The 17,489-nt window shown below is 46.7% G+C and overlaps 1 protein-coding gene across 1 annotated transcript; it reads left to right on the top strand.

Moving 5' to 3' along the window:
- Positions 1 to 3,853: 3,853 nt before the first annotated feature.
- On the top strand, positions 3,854 to 16,763 carry Lep (leptin). The gene is made up of 3 exons (XM_004856402.3): positions 3,854 to 4,126; positions 12,256 to 12,427; positions 13,751 to 16,763. Exons 2-3 carry the CDS (start codon positions 12,284 to 12,286, stop codon positions 14,108 to 14,110), a joined length of 504 nt encoding a protein of 167 aa, XP_004856459.1. The 5' UTR covers positions 3,854 to 4,126; positions 12,256 to 12,283; the 3' UTR covers positions 14,111 to 16,763.
- Positions 16,764 to 17,489: the final 726 nt, after the last annotated feature.

The following is a 17,489-nucleotide window of genomic DNA, read 5'->3' as shown; positions in this document are numbered from 1 at the left end:
AGATAACAGGGGAAACATCTGACATTAGCAGAACTCTGACCATTCCTGCATCATGCACCTGACAGGTATCCATGGAGTACCTGCTTTGCATCAGGCACTGTGTCAGGCTGGGAATAGGGATGCACATGAGACCTTGAGAAGCTGTCCTCTAATACACCACATGCATACCAAAAGAACCAATCACACACACACACACACACACACACACACACACACATGCACACACCAGATTTAATTTTGGAACACACAGTCAAACTATTTGACTGAATCATCTAGTTACCTCTTAGTCGTAGCTGCAAGCCTGTGTAGATCTGCAGATATGAGTTGAAAGGCATCTTTCACACAGAAAGCTACCTGGGATTACTTGAAACACACTGGAGCTCTAACCTTCTCCGGCCCTGCTCCTTCCTTCACAGGGTGCCACCTGTCACTCTGCAAAGCCTGGGGATCCATGATCCCACTTTCAGACCGTGGCACCTCATGGTTGATTCCATCAGCTCTCCAAGGTCATCAGTTTGGAACTGCAGAGACCCCTTGACTGAGAATGGTAGCATCTAATGATATTTTCATGTGTGTAGAAGAAGGAAATGTTATGTAAAGATGAGCACAAGCCAGGTAACCAAAAACATGAGCTCTGGCCAGGCACTACCTATGACTTGTGGGGCAAGTTCCTTGACCATTCTGGATCTTGGGCTCCCTTGGATAGCATCGAATATGACCTGCTCTACCTTTTCTGTGGGTTACTGACAAAATCAAATGAGATCGTGATAAGAGTTTTGAAAAACAAAAAGCATTATTCAAACCCAAAGTGCTAGAATGACCTTTTTAGAAAATTGTAAAGATCAGGATTCAAGCAAAAAGGATTTTTAAGTTTTACTATTTAATAATAAAGTCAAGTCTATCAGAAGTGTGACAGCACATCATAGCTGAGTACAGTGAACACTACTTGTTTTATACTTAAGAGCCACTTCTCTCCTCCCAAGCCCATGGAACCCCTCTCCACTGTCACTGGTTCAGAATTGCATCATGCATTTGGAGGGTGTTTATGGAGCACCAGCTACGTACCAGGGACCATAAGACAGCCCTCTCTTCATCTGCCTGGATCTACTCTACCCAGGGGAAGAATTCTGATTGATCTCAATTGGCCATGGCAATCTTGTTCCATTTTGCCAGGGACTTGCCAGGGATGGGCATATGTCCCATCTGGCCTGCCTCTGCCCTGCCTTTCCTACTGGTGTGAGGATATGATGCACCACCAAGGGGTAGCATTCCTCCTGCAACTGCAAGACTGAGCACAAGGACACAAGAGAATACAGAAATTCAGAAAGAAAAGGATTCTTGAAGATGCCACTGCACTCCCACACTCGCCCCCCCCCCGCTCCGGGCTCCTGTGTAGAAGAGATAACTAAATATTGCTAATGCTTAAACCGCTGTTACTTACAGTCAATCACGTATGCAAATTGGCACGACCTCTAAGGAATAGAACTTGGCAATATATTTCTATTTTGAATGTGTATAACCTTTGACTCAGTAATTCTACTTATCAGAATTTCTCTCACAGATATACTCTCACAGTGTTCAAATTGGTATATTTAAATATAATAATTACAATATTATGTATGTAACAATATGGTTAGATAGATTATGGTGCATCCATAAAATGGAATACACATTGCTTTAAAAGGACAGGCACAGGCCCGTGTATACTAGCAATTTATGTTCTAGGTATATTAAGGGAAAGAAAGAAGATTAATAATGGTTGAAGCTGGAAGACAGGCACATAGAGATTTGTCAGGTCATTTTTTCTTAGAAATGTATTGTGGAGATTTCAAATTTTCCAAAATGAAAAAATTTAAAGACAAGGGGCAGGAACTGTAACATGATTAGTATGACATCATTTGTAAATGGGTGGATTTTTAAAGTAAATACATGTATGGAGGATAGAAAAAAATCAAGATATGTGTACGTACCAACACTCCATGATGAATATATTCATTATGTATTTCAAACAAATGCTAATAAAAAATTTTTAAAGAATGAAAGGAAATTGGTTATAACCAGCAAGGTCAAAACAACCCGGTTCAAACAGAGCAACTAATAAGACATTTCTGAGACATTTAAGGAAATCAGATGAAGCCTAGCTCTTTTGTGACATTAAGGAATTGTTATTGTGTGATAATGGTCTGGTGGCTATATAAAAATTCTTTAGGAAGTACTAAAGTATTTAGGGGTGGAATTCATGTTTGCATTTTGTTTTGAAATGTTTTTGCCAAACATTAAATAAATAAATCAACAGATGCAGAAAAGAGGTGTTATGCGTAAGTGCGAGGTATACTCATTATACTGTTACTTTTCTGTATGTTTGACATTTTCATTTAAAATCTTTTACATGGGCTATGAACTTGGGGTGTTGCCATGAATAAAACAGATCCCATGTGGTCTTTGGGGAGCAGGTCTCCATTAGGAAGTCTTAAATGTGATGACGGCTGCCTCCAGGACCGGTGTGAGTCTGCTTTTCTGTGTTCCTTTCACATCATCATCACTGCACATGTATTTTCCCAAGTTGTACAGATCTGTGATCACTGTAGCCTGGTGCTTTGTGGTGTGCGATACCCCTGGCATCCCGTTCAGCAAACTATTCCTGGGTGCATCCACACGTGTTTAGCAGAGTGAAGGTAAGAAGACATCAAAAGTGATGCCCTGACTCCTGTTTCCCAATTACAACCTAGGGGAGGAGACTGAACAGGCCCCAGACGGAGCCAGGGTGGGGGAATCAGCAGGAAGAGCAACCAGACCAGGACCCCTCAATGATGGAGAGCGAGATGGTGAGGGATGGGGAGATCGTCCTGAGAAAGGAATGGAGGAGCCACCAGGCAAAGGAGGCGCCTCCACACAGTGGATGTGCATGCCCTAGATCAGGGAGTGGCAAACTTTATCTGTAAAGGGCCAGATGGCAACTATTTTTGGTTTTGCAGGCCAAAAGGCACACTCAGGATATTTTGTAGGTACTTACGTACAAGAAAGAAACATTTCTCAAAATTTTAGACAAAATTCAAAGCTTTATTTGTAGACACTGACATGTAAATTTCCTATAATTTTCACATATCAGAACTGGTATTCTCCCTTTGGTCCCTGTCTCCTGCCAAATCACTTAAGTGTGTAAAATCCACTTCTAGCTCATGGGTTGAACTTGGTGGAGTTTGCATCCTCCTACCTAACACCATCTCGGGTTTGTTTTTAGAACTGCTCTCAGCTGTAGGGGCCGGAATGGGACTAATTTAGCTGTTGGTACTCGGGTCCCTGCCCATCTCTACCCCTACCGGCTGGGAGTTGTAAGGGACATCATTTAACCTCCCTGGCCCTGTCTCCTCACCGTGGAAGCCCGAGAATAAAGCCACCTTATTCACAGACTAAGGTGAGGAAAACATCACCTTTTTACCACGGAAATGCCAGGTTCCCTGAGCCTCGGGAGCACGTGCGCTGCTCCTCTTGGAGGCAGACTCCTCACACCTAGGGGACGCGCGTCTCCGGAGAGCCAAACAAAGACCTCCCGCCCTGAACCTGTTTCTAGTGCTCCAGAGCAGAGGTGGGGTGAGATCAGCACCCTCTCTGCTGATTCCAGGTAAGGGCACTGGGTCCGCAGCGGCCGCTCCCTCAAATCCAGGGGTCGCTGGCGCAGGGCCGTCGGGGGTTTAGCGACTTGGAAGCCGCAGCCCGCAGTCCCCGCTCACCCCGCCGCCCCGCAGCGCCGGCCGCGAGCTGCTCCTCGGTGGGGACCATCGGGGAGGCCGCCCTGGCCCCCAGCCAGCTCTCAGAGCCACCCTGCCCGGAAGCACGGTCCCCAGACACCGATCCTCGTGTCCGAGTCTCTGGCGGAACCTCGAGGATTTCTCGTTCTTGCCAAAGGCCCCCAAACTTTTGGGGAGAAACCGAGAGTGCACGAGGCACCGGGTCCCTCACCCGCAGCGGTAGCCTGCCCAGTTTCTGCCCCGCGGGCCGGGCCGGAGCTGACACTCAGGGTGCGCCGGGACGTGCCTGGCAGTTGCGCAAGTTGTGCTGGGGAACTATGTAAGAGGGGCGGACAGCCATGGAGCTCCAGAGGGATTCCGGTACCAGCAGCTCCGAGGTAAGGCCGGGTGCACTCCTTTCTCCCTTGCTGGTCTTGACGGGCCACAGCATCCTACCCCCACTCTGTACCCCGGAGAAACTGAGGCAGGCGGGAGGCAGGGCGAATGGCTTGGTTCTGGACAATGCAGCTTTACACAGAGTTCTAGCCAAAGGGAAGGCAGCTGGGAGCTGTCTGGGAGCTAGGGAGTTCGATTTGGGGTGGGCTGTGTCTGATGCCCACAAGGCAGGAGTTCGTCCTTGCAAAACCAGCCAGGACCCCAGATTATCGCGTGGGCAGTACTGAGATGCTTTGGAAACTGCTGTGAGCAGATCTTCCAAAGTTCAGGGTGCCCTTCTGAGGACCAAAAAGGCTTGCTCTGCAGGTAAGGGATCCAGGCCTCATTTTCCAGCGAGGGTCCTGGCCTCCAAATGAGAGGGGCTGCAAGAGGTCCAGGCCTAGGACTGGGACTGTGGTGTGAGGGCAGGCAAGAAAACTGTCAGGAAGACCCCAAATCTCCCAGACAAACTGGGCCAGGTCTCATCACATCTGGCCTCAAAGCCATGCAAATCGCCTTCTTCACGGTGGACACAATTGGGTGTCTGGGGAATAGAACAGAAATCGTGGGAAAAGCCTACAACCTGCAAATTTCCACACTGCTGGCAGGTGGGCTCTCTGAGCGACCTCCCCGCCTTCCTCCTTTCTGGGCTTGGTTTAAACTTCATTGTAGACGTTGCCTTTACACTCCTGTCTCTGGCTTAAGAGATGGTGTCACTTTGGAAAACTGACTCCTTTAATACAGTGAGATCCAGTGAGACAAGTAGCCTGGTTGTCCTGTGTGAATAGCTGCTTTGGAGAGGATGAGACAATTACTGGACAGACGGTCTTCAGGGGAGGTGAGCAGAGGGCAGGACTTAGTACTGTCCCGGGAGCACAAGCTCTCGGAGTGCCCTTGGCAGGGTGAGACTTGCCCCTAGTAGCTCCAGCTGTGTTTGTTCTGCAGAGTTTTGAGCTGGGACTGGGGGAGTGTTCCCACTAGGATGGTCGGTGGAACCAAACTCCAAAGGAGAGCGGTTCCTAATAACTTAGTAGTTCCCATTTCATGCCCTTAAGAATAAAAAGGCCGTATTGATCGTTTTTCTCATTTAGGCAGGGAGTTAAAAGCCAAGAGGAAAAACAAAGGATGCTTTTTTGTTCTTTCCTTTCTCAACCAACTGAGGACATTGAGCTGAGGGGCACATTTCCATGTTGGCCAAAGGAGCATCTTTCTCATATTTTGTGTATCTTGTACTCAAAATAACCCTTCTTGGTATCTGGGGGAAACATATTCCTCCCTCTCTGTTCCAGGAAATTGCTCCAAGGGCCAAGGACAGAGCCAGGGAAGTTGCAATGAATTCCTGCCCGTGGGCCCCAGGCAGATGCCTCACATGTCTGAGTGGCCCATGCAGGGTGCTGAGGTGGCCACTTGGGAGAACTCTCCTAGAAGAGCTCTGGGCCTTGCTCCACCCCTGCCTAGATGCCCCTAGGGGAGCAGGGGAGCCTGGGAGAGAGAAGAGGCTCCAAGGCAATGGAGTCCTCCTGCCACATGCATCCCTGAGCAACATCTGTGGGATTGAAAGGCAAACTGAGCCAAATCATCTGGCATTCAGTCAATCAGTATAGCCCACTCTTACAAGGCAGGAGTGGGGGGAGATTCCAGCAGCCACAACTCCATTCTGGCTCACTGGCAAAGAGCCTTGACGTTCTTCTGTCTACACTGTTGCCTCTGAGAAACAGACAGGTTGTTTTCTGCTTTGAAATGGCACACCTGGTGCTTGGGCCTGCAGATGTCCTTGCTCACACAACAGATGTGCCTTGAGCCATGGCAAACTGCACGTCACCATAATTTCTGCTCACTTTGCTAACTGTCTGGAACTGAATTTGTAATCAATGTCAGTGCTTGCATTTTAGCTATGCTGCTGCTTTAGTCCCCACCTGCGTATACACTGTGCTGTGCTCTGGGCTCTGTTGGGGAAGGCTTGGAAAAGACAGGGAACAAAGCACAGGTCTCTGCAAGGACAGAGTCAGGAGGGCAGGGTCAGAAGCCCAGCTCGAGAATAGGTCCATGGCAGGGACACCTGGGGACAGCAATCCAGGTGGAGCAGAGCTCCAGAAGCTGAAAGGAGCTTGGGCCCACACAGATGCTGGGAGACATGTGGGTGGTGCAGAAAGCAGACCAAGGTGTCCAACAAATGGAGACCCTGAAGAGGTGTCTGTCTTCTTTAAGACAACTTCCTTGGAGTTTCTGCTGGGCAAAATTGAATTTAAGATTTGACTTTCAGATGGGAGCAGGCGAGGTGCTGTGGAGGTAGGTTACCTTGGTTAGCCAACAGAGGTCAGGGATAGGAAATGTTTCATCTACTCATTCAACAAATATTCAGCAAACACCTGCTCTGTCAGGTCCTTGGTAGATGCTGGAACAAGTGCAGGGTCACTAATTGATTAAGGCACCCTCTCCCTCTGAGTCTGGCCAGAGGTTCAGGTTCACCTCCTACAGCACTCTAGGGAATCACTAAAAATTGATCAGAGTTGACACAGGAGTTGAAACCTATTTGCTACCTCTGATAGGATCAGATCTCAGGGTAGTTCCTGATGAACAGGAATAATATAACCCCCACTTCCTCACTCTGGCTACCAGTTAAGTATGTTAACAAGATTTGTCAAATAGGGCTTTTGACTGCAAAGGAAAGTAAATCATTCCTGCTAAGTCAGTGACTGTCAAATTGTATATTGTGACTAACATTTGAAAAATGAACAGAAACTCTCAAGTGTATCACCGCTAGTAAGGGTGAATTTCAGTGAAAAATATTCAGAAAGATGTAAAGTTTTCTAGTGTATTAGTTTGTTTTCATTACTATGACAAAATATCTGAGGCTAAGTAACTTTATACAGAAAAGAGGTCTGTGCTTCTTTGGAGTCAACTTAATCTAAAGTCCTCCAGTTCCATCCGTGTGACTGAAAGTGATAGAATTCCATTCTTTTTATGGGTAAATAGCACTTCACTGTGTAGTGGTAGTCTGCAGAAAAACTAGCGAGGAAGATGGCCAGATATGAAAGACAGGAGTGGTATGAGGGAGATGCAGAATGGGGCTGCATTGGGGGGACAGGCAAGTCCACCCCATCCTGGCCCGTCCATCCCCTGGCCTGCTCGGCACGGCCTCTCCTCTCCAGTCCCTGCTTCAGCAGTCCCTAGAGGATGGTAAAGAGACAGTGCTGCATCAACATTTCAGCAGTTCGTCTTTGGGCTCTTACTGCTCCTACATGTTCAAACCCCACTTTGGAAACTTTTGGAGAGAAAAGGCTTTGAAGCCCAGGCCAGCAGGTGACAGTAGCCTTTCTCCCTGCCCACAAGCTCCTCAGCCCCCTCCTCTACTCTGGTCTACACAGCTCCTGGGGCTCCACCCACAGCCCTTTCTCCTGAGTTCAGACTCCCGATACCAACTGCCCCCTGGACACACCCACCAAAAACCAGGAGACCAGAATGTCCCCAAGTCCCTCTTTCCCAAACCTCTCTGTGTCTCTCTCTCAGTGTCTATGTCTCCATTCTTCTGGTCAACCAGGTGGAAAACCTGTGGTCCTCAGTTCTGCAGATGGAAGCACCCCCCAACCCCCGCCTGGCTCTCACAGCTTCCCCATCCCAACCCGCTCCACCCCCTTATCCTTGTCACTCTCCAGACAGCTGGAAGCCACCATCTCCTAAACCCACCTGAGTTCTTTGGTCTCTGCTGGGGTTGCTCCTCTCTTCTACCTTCACAAACCCAAATCCTACATCCTCGGGTCCCTTATCAAATGCCATCTTCTCCATCTGATTCCTTCTAGACATAACGATGATGACAGCTAACATTATTGGAATAGAGGTGGCACTTAACATGCCAGGCTACGTGCCAGCCAGAGGTGGCACTTGATATGCACCACCTCAGTTCAGCCACAACAGCAACAGTGGGAATTATGATTCATACCATCTCCATTGTATAGCCAAGGAAACTGAGTCTCTGAGATACACAAACTTTGCCCAGGTCTTTTTCAGTCTGTGTTTGTAGTGCATAATGTTTACATACCTGTGTGGAGATGGTACATATATATATACATCGTAATTCCTTTTTTTGTCTCCTTTTCCTCCCTCCCCACTCCCTTCATCCCTTGATCCCCTTCCCATTTGAGAAAGATCTATCTCCCTACTTCCTATTATCTATCTTTTATTTTGCTTTTTATTTATAATTTAGATTTCTCATATAAGATAAATCATGTGATATTTAAGCTTGAGTGACTGATTTATTTCACTTATCATTATACTTTGCCTAAGTCTTGTACTCAAAATCAAACATAGTTCTACTGGACTCTAGAGTTCATAAATTGTAGCATAATGACTTCCTTTCCTAAATTACCCAAAGCATTTTATCTGTTTAAGTATTCTTCCTTGTGCTGAAATTAATTATGTAAATTCTTATGCCAGACGAGCACAGTTTTGTTCTTTAATATATGTAAGGAGTTGACAAAATTAGTGTAATACACTACCTAGGCTTCCTGGGGGAGCCTTCAGCCTGTGTTCCATCCCTCCCAACTCCAACTCCCTCCTTGCTTTCTGGAGGTCCATGATTTCACCTCTGTGCCTGGCCCACAATGCGCCCCCAATAGATGTTAGCTGCCAACCATCAAATGCATCTTGAGCAACTACAGTGTGTCAGGCACTATGTTCAGTGAAGTTGTATTTGCTGTCTTGAATTATCTCTCCTCTCCTTAGTTCCTGCACCTCCCAGCCACTCCCTCTCCCTTTCTCAGGTTATGGCCAGGCCCTACACAGGTACTGAGACTCAGGTGAACCTAGGAAGAATTGTCCATTCTCTTCTGCTGATGTCCATGTTAGGGTGCATTAGTCAGTCAGCATTAACTTTGATTGCATGCAGCTGAAAGCCAGAATAGTGGCTTAAACAAGGCAGACATTATATCTCTCACATACACAAAGCACAAAGCCAGAGCTAGGTTGTCCAAGGCAAGGATGGTCTCTCAGCTTCACAGAGGCCTCAGGCACTAAGGGTCCTGCAACATCCTGTCTGTCATTCATAAGGGAGACCTCTGTCCTGGAGATCAAGACAGTGTAGAATGCTGGCTAGTACCGCTGCATTTCAGGCACCAGAATGAAGGAAGGGATGGAAAAGCAAGAAGCAAAGACACACAGTGGGTTTCCAGAGCTGTCTGGTGTCACTTTGGCTTCTATTTAATTGCCCAGGATTTAGTTGCATAGCCTCACCTACTGGAAGAAGCTGGGGAGTGTAGGATTCGTTCTGCATAGTCACACACATTTGAGTTTCCACAAGAGGGTAAGAAGGAAAGACTAGAACTGGGGACCACCAGCAGCCTCCACTGCAAGGTTAACGTGTGTGTGTGCATGGGTGTGCATGCGTGTAATGCGCTGTGTGTCGGTACAGCAGGTTCTTGCCCTCACTTTGATCTCAGCCATTTCTCTCTTCAGCCCCCATGGGTGTCCCCTAAGTCTCGCCTCTCCTTTTAGCTGACTTACTCAGCAACCGCTTTTCAATTCCATACTTTCAAGGAGCCACAGTTTATTTTCAGCATCCACTGGAGCATACGATCAGTAGTAATAGAGGGGCTTGTAAGCCTGCTTTCCATTCAGGTATTAAGAGGGTGGTCATTATGTGAAAATGACTACAATTCAACCAGAGTCAATCTGCCAATAAACTTTCTCAGGAAGGAGAGTGTATTCAACACGTGAATCTTAGAAAAGAATGCAACTTAATCTTGTGGTGGGTTTTTGAAACCCAGAAATACCAGGTACCCTGTTGGGATGGACTGTGGGAAGCAGTGAGTCAAATGCTTGATTCAGAGTTGGGTACAGGTGGTGCTGGCCTGAGCATTTCAAGCCACACCCAGTATTAGGATAATTTTTAAGCAGCTGACAATTTTTACCCCTACCTGGAGCCAGACACAGGTGGGCAGGGACGCCACAGGTTCATCTCATTGCCCCTTTGGGGCAGGTGGTGCAGTTAGCTGCATTTTACTGATAGGAACAGATGCTTTGGGAATTTCATCTCTCACCCAGAGGCACACAGCTAATAAGGGCAGAGCCTGCTGTTGAAACCTCAGGGCCTAAACACTATGCCTCCTATCTTTGCTAGGGTCTCAGGGAATTGTATGGGAAGTAGCACCATGGTAGTGCCCACTTCTCCATGGGGGATGTCTTGCAAGACTCCTAATGGATACCTGAAGCTGCAGACAATACTGAACCCCGTATGTACTAAGTTTTCCTCTATATGCCCTGAAGCATTGCCACATAATACCAGAGTTAATCTGCCCTTCCATATTTTATCCTGCTTTGTGTCACTACTTTTGTACTTTGGAACTATTATTAAATTAAATAAAGGTTACCTGAGCACAACCACTGTGACTCCATCACAGTTGACCTGATAATTGAGACCAGGACTAAATGATGAATGGGTGGGTGGTGTATGCAGTGTGGATATGCTGGACAAAGGGATGATTCACATCCTAGGTGGGATAGAGTGAGATGGGGCAAGACTTCAGCATGTTGCTCAGAATATACAATTAAAGCTTAAGAATTATTCACTTCTAGGTTTTTCTCATTTAATATTTTTGAACTAGGGTTGACTATAACTAAAACCTTGGGAAGCAAGGGGGCAGGACTGGGGTATTTAATTCTGTTCCACAAATGATTTAGCTCTGCCACATACCAGTCTGACTTTAGGCAAGTTGGCTCATCTTCCTGAACCTCATTTTTTTCATTTCTCCAAAACAGACTAAAAAAAGACTTTTGATCAACCAGAATAAATAATATATAAACAGACTGCTTGTTTTTATTGTATTGCCAAAATATGAATTATGTGAATATTGCCACCTCTGAGAAGAAAATGCATTACCTGTTCACATCAAGACCCAGATGAGGAAGAACCCAAAATGCAGGAGCTAACTTTTTTGCCCTCCCAAAATCTTCATCTTAATATTTACTTCCATTTTATTGTTATTTTAGACTCACACACACATACTTAGCATGGATCATTGGCTACAGACTTGCATATATTTAACTTAATTACCTTTTGCCTCATGTATCTCCTTAAAATTTTGCTGCTTAATCAAGGATCTGCATATTATTAATTTCAGAGTTCATGGTTCCATGATTCTGATGGTTTCAAGCATGTTATGGGTGAACATGTTATGTTCTCTCCTGACTCGATGCTTTTTGCACAGCTGATCTCTTGGCCACTTGTCACAACTGCTTTCTCCTCTTCAGGCTTCAGTGCCTAGCTGAATGGAACACCTCTTCCAGGGAGCCCCTTGGGGCTCCTGTGATGTCTTGTACTTGCCCGCCATGCACAGATCTGTCTTGCTGTCTTGTAAGGGCCCACTGTTTTCTCTCCTGTTAAGCTGTGGATGCTGCAGGATAAGGAGCATCTGTGGTTTCCTCTTGTATTCTTGGTGTCTGGTGCTGTGCCTGCCTTGTTATTACAAGTTGGAGAAGTGCTGGGTGGATTCAGGCTTCCCGTGGGAGAGGAAGGAAACAATAAAACAGCGAGAAAGGCCATCCCAGACCAAGCTGCAGGCTGCTGTGAGAGTAATGAGGAAACCAAGGGAGTAACATCATCTCTAATAATAGGGGAGTGGAAGAGTACAGTTTGCAATTCCTTTTAGCAGTTTCACATACATTATCTAATTTGATCTTCATAAAAGTCTGGAAATAGATATAGGGATGAAAGCAGAGATTTGAGTGGTTATGGGCTATACAATGAGTAAATGGCTGGATTCAGACCTTTGCACCCTGTTCTCTTTCCCTTGAAGCACACAATGAAGCCTCCATTGTCACCACAGCACCCATTTGATCACACCGGGCTCACTGCTCTGTGGTCTATTGGACAGATCATTGTGGTTTTATTGACTAAGCAATAATCCTCCACCCAAGAGGATGCATTTCATTAATATAGGTCTAGATAATGAATTGTCTTTGACTTTAAGGAAATAGCAGCCAGGGGAGAAAGCAAATCTCACTTTCAAGTACATCTGGCAATGCAGTTTGTAGCAGGTGGGGTGGGTGTGTTCTGAAATACCAGCCTCTTGCAATGTGTGGTTCCTTCTGCTTTCAGGCCCAGCAAGCACATCCTGGGAAGGAAAATGCGCTGTGGACCCCTGTGCCTGTTCCTGTGGCTTTGGCTCTATCTATCCTACATTCAAGCTGTACCCATCCAAAAAGTCCAGGATGACACCAAGACCCTCATCAAGACCATTGTCTCCAGGATCAATGACATTTCACACATGGTAAGGAGGGTCTGGGGAGACAAAGTAGAACTATAACTTAGCCCTGCACTGGCTCCTATGGGCCTGGAGCCAAATAGTCCAAGAAACACTTTTGAGTACCTTCTGAACTCCAGGCACCTACTGAATGCTGAGGAGTATTTGAAAGCACAGGGCTCCCGTTCTTTCTGGCTGTTTCTCTTGGCCCTTCTGCCTGCTAGGATTCAGGAGTGAGTGGTTCTAATTCTTAACCACTTTAAGAGCATTTAACTTTGCTCTCATTAAAAAATCATAGCAAAAAAAAATCATAGCAGTCTTTGATATCACAAAGCCACCATAGGGAATCCCTGACCTCAGAAGTTGGCTGAGGCATGTGCAGTGACACGGAAGGGCTGTAGTAGTCTTGATTCCTCCCTTCCACACAGAGTACTGCCTCTTCTCTTCCTCTTCCCCTGCCTCTGCCTCCATCACTCTCCTTCCTCCCTTGCCTCACTCTGGTGCTCAGAACCAGAGAGAGCATGAAGGTCCCTGTCCCATTGGCAGGTGACCAGAACCCCAGCCACATCCCCATTGGGCCTGGCCCATCTCTAGATGTGCATGCCATTTGGGTTCCTAGAGTTTTCACTGCAGCTTCCTCCCATCACTTCTAGTTCTGCTTTCAAGGCCACACAGAAGAGTGAATTTCCCTCTGCATATTGCAAACAGCTATCACTGCCCACCCTGGTGTTTTCTCTGCTTTAACAGGCTAGACCTTTAGCCATTTCCCAGATGGGTCTGTAATTGGAACTCATTAAGTATGAATCTTTCCGCATCTGCTGTCCATCTGTAAGATCTTACACGAGTTCATCAGTGTCTTTAAACCCTGCTTTCATCATCTACGTGATGGGAACATCATATAGTCTCTACTAGGTTGTTATGTAGCACTCAATGCAGTGTGACCCTGACCAGTAAGGAGAAGAGACTGCATGAGAACCTGACTGCGATGGAGGAATTTGCTGAGGGTGGAAGGGAATGAGAGTGGTGGAGGGAGGGGTGCTTATGGAGGACCTAAGATGCCTGGAAAGAGACTCAACTAAATAAGAAATAGGAAGCCATGGCTGTTTCTTCACAGAGGGGATTTGAAGAAAGGAATATCCCAAGAAGATTAGTCAGAAGTGGAGGGTAGGATGGTTTGGGATGGGCAGGAATCCAAGAGACCAGCTTAGAGGTTTGGCAGTCCTTTGGGCTCAGTAAATGGTGAGGAAGGGGTAAGAAGGCTGTCTTCCACATTCATAGGGGTGGTGGAGGGCTTTGGAGAGTTTCCCTCCCCACTTGCTGAGCTCTTGCTTTCCCTCTTCCCCTGTGTAGCAATCAGTGTCCTCCAAACACAAGGTCACTGGTTTAGACTTCATTCCTCTCTACCCGGACCTGAGCTTCTCCAAGATGGACCAGACATTGGCAGTCTATCAACAGATCATCAGCAATCTGCCTTCCCGAAGAAATATGGTGCAAATATCTAATGACCTGGATAATCTCCAGAATCTTGTCCACATGCTGGCCTCTTCTAAGGGTTGCCCTCTGCCCCAAACCAGGGGCCCAGAGCTTCTGGAGAACCTGGGTGGTGCCCTCAAAGAATCAATCTACTCCACAGAGGTGGTGGCCCTCAGCAGGCTGCAGAGGTTTCTGCAGGAAATGCTGCTGCAGCTAGACCACAACACCATGTGCTGAGGCCTTGAGGCTGCTCTTTCCCGGAGGACCAGGGAAGAAACCTTGAGGGAAGAAACCTTGGCTTCCAGGTGTCTCTGGGAGAAGAGAGCCTTGGGTGGACATCCCGTATCCAGAACCTTGTCCATTTCTCTCTTCTAAGCCACTCTTCCTAAGGCACAAGACTACATTGCTTGATACCAAAGATATATGCACATGATTCCATGCTCACCAGGAAGGGGGCCCATCCAGCCAAGAGTATATTGTACGGGCGATTCTCACTAAATTCTTAAGCCATCAACAAGAGTCACCTGTCTCCTTTTGGTCCCATCTCCTTCTCTATGTATGCTTCAGTGTAACCAGGGGTGATTTCAGAAATTGGGCAGACAGAGCCTTTGGACCTTCTCAGAGTAAAGCTCTACCTGAAATTCTGGGGAGCACCATGAAGGCTGCATTCACTTTCAGCTAAAAACTCCCAAGCAACACAAATTGGAAGCACTTGTTTATATAGTATGCATTTTACTCTAGATGGATTTGAAGCAAAGTACTGTACCAGCTTTTCGAGGCTTTGGGGTCAACTAGGACTGGGGATGCCCCTGGGATGTTGGTTTTAGTCCCATCGATGGGCCTGCCTAAGGCAAGCCCACTTTGAGTGACTGGAGGATTGATATTGTCTGAGCAAGAGCCAATTGAGGTAGCTCTCAAGTTATTTCTCTAGTGACTGGTTTTGTTTTACTGTGACTAAATTTACACTGCAGTTTTTGCAATGGCATTTCCCTGAGTGAATCCTCAAGGGCAAGATTATTTTAAAAAGAAGGTGAATTTTACCAAGTAATACACACCTGTGTGTACAGGGGTGGGCGTATGTTGGTGGGAGGGAAAAGGATCCAGAATATATTTTCTGAATAACATTTTTGTAGGAAGAAATGAAGTCATTTTTTCCTCTTCTGCAACCACTAGGGTAGTTTCCATGAAGAGAATGGAGGGGGTTCGGGGGCTGTGAGGTTTACATGGTGTCTGTGGAGGGAAGGCCCTAAAGCTGAAGGTCCTTTGGTGGTGTAGTACTAAGCTCAGGGAGTGGGGATCCCACACTGGAGACAGTGATCCCCAGGGCAGGGGTCCTTGGTGTGGCTCTCCAAGTGGCTCAGAGTTGATCCCACACTGGGTTTATAACATAGTAATGTTCCTATTTTGGATTTGCCTGCAAATTGTTTTTCTCATCTGATTGGTTCATCCAAAAAAAGGCTATATTTCCCACCCATTCTGTGGCTAGTTTTATTTCAGTGAGAAAGTGAAATCCTTTAGCAGATGGTCCTGAGCCCTGGGACTGCTGAGTGAGTGTCAGGGCCCTGGGCCAACCTGCCAGTTTGGCCTTTTGGCTGGAGGTCAGGTTCAGGAGGCTGAATAAGGAGGCTTGGGTTTCCCACCATCCTTCCTCTGTGATGTCACTGTGGGTGGTAGATATGTCCAAGGAAACTTGAATCAAAGCAACAATACACTTTAAGACTGAGCACTTGCTTTGTGCTCAGCCCTGACTGGTGCTGTGGGCTCGAGAAGCTCACCAAATAAACATGAGAATCAGGGACTTGCGTCCCCATGGTAAAGCCCCACTCACCAGTGTGCCGTGGCAGACACTTCACCATGGTGTGCCGAACAGCTGAAAGCACAGTGCTGTCTTCAGTAGGTGAAAAATGGCATGAGCTGAGAGTGGTGGTGCCCAGGGGCCCACACGTGACCCTGCTTACACTCTAGTATTTCTACAGTTTTCAGGGCACATAAGCATCTTTTGCTATAAGGAAATATAGGTTGAATGTCCCTTATGTGCTTGGAAACTGAAAGTGTTTTAGACTTTGGACTTTGTTTCAGATTTTGGCATATTTGTGTTTACATGATGAGGTATTTTGGTGATGGGACACAAGTGTAAACATGAAATTCATTCATATTTCATATATATCTTATACACACAGCTTGAAGATAATTTTATACAATATTTTAAATAATTTTGTGCATGAAACAGTGTTTCATAGTGTATCCTCTTCCACTAGTGGTATCACATCATTGCTCAAAAGTTTTGGATTTTGGAGTATTTCAGATTTCAGATTTTCCAATAGGGGATGCTTAGCTTTTACCTGAGACCCTAACAGCTGACAGGTAGAAGGACCAGGCCTAGAGCTCAGGTCTTCTGATCCTCAGAGAGTCCCTTGAGCTAGCTCTCTGGATATGGGCTGGAGCAGGTGAGACCATGAAGAGTTTGGAGGTAGAATTTGAAGTAGGTGAGGGATGTGAATTGTCCGCAGGGAGGAGGCTGTTTTGTTGGAAGCTTGGTGTGTGGAGAAGACACAGAGGTGAAAAATGTGAGCAGCAAGTGATGGCAAAAGGCAGAGGAAGAAGAGATGCCAGGGAAAGAGACATGTTGAGGGATGCAAAAGTTGGATACTAAAGGTCATGCATCCCAAGTTCTGGAGAACAGGCTTCGTGGAGGCCATGGTCAGACTCGCCCTGGGAAATATGGCAGATCAGCTCAGCCACTCATCACACTGGGATGTCTTGAGCCTTCTGCTCACAAGGCCTGGCACTACGGCTCAGAGTGTGACACTTCCCAAATGCAAATGCTTGTCTTTTGTTTTTAATGCTTGTTTAAAAGAAAAAAATTCAAATAAATCTACTTTGCCCCATGGTCTGCGTTTTCTTCTGCTTGTTGTAGAGGGGCTTCTGGGGAGCTGTTTGTGTGTGATAGGGTAAGACCTGGCTGTCATCCAGCCATCACTGGGGTCAGCTCTTCCGGGCTTGGCCATAGCCAGCTGCCAGTTATACAGGCAAAAGGATCACCCCAAAGCCCAGAGCTGGCAAAGGAGCACCTCCTGAACCAGAGGCAGCACAATTCTGCAAACCAGCCTCAAGAAGCACATTATTTAAAACAAAAAAATCCAAGAAAAACAGTCAAAGAAAAAACAAGCAGCCCAATCATCAGACCCAGCCTGGTGCACAGAGTAGAAAAGATGAACTTGGCTTGTGGCAGGTGCAGAGCCCTCATCCCTACAGTTCTCGTGAGACCTAATCTGCTCAACCCAAGTCCTGGGGGTCTCGGGGGCCTCGGGGTCAACTCATCAAAGGAAGTCCTTTCCATGAGCAATTATAAAGACCACTCCTCCTGCCAAAAAAAGTTGCTGGGGTCTCTGGGGATTAAATCAGAGAATGAACCAGCACAGTACCTAAGTTTAAATGAACCATCCTTCCCTGTCCATCACAACCAGCAACAGGCTTTAAATGTCATTGGTCCTAATGAGGAGCACATGGATGTCAACTTTCCTTCATAGGAGACAACAGCTGCTGGATCCTTTCCTGCTGTCTTAGCTCAGGCTGCTGTAGCAAATTGCCACAGACTGGGTGTTATAAATAGCGG

This window comes from Heterocephalus glaber, unplaced genomic scaffold (assembly GCF_053883595.1).
Source record: "Heterocephalus glaber isolate CG9 unplaced genomic scaffold, H.glaber_assembly_v1.0 deba00000546, whole genome shotgun sequence".
Lineage (NCBI taxonomy): Eukaryota > Metazoa > Chordata > Mammalia > Rodentia > Bathyergidae > Heterocephalus > Heterocephalus glaber.
The sequence above is the reverse complement of the archived record's forward strand: the minus strand, read 5'-3'. Positions and strand labels throughout refer to the sequence as shown.

Bases quoted from the DNA above. Each gene is read 5' to 3' on its own strand.
- Lep (XM_004856402.3), top strand. From the start codon at position 12,284: ATGCGCTGTGGACCCCTGTGCCTGTTCCTGTGGCTTTGGCTCTATCTA. The intron at 12,428-13,750 runs GTAAGGAGGGTC...TCCCCTGTGTAG, and splicing joins TCAATGACATTTCACACATG to CAATCAGTGTCCTCCAAACA.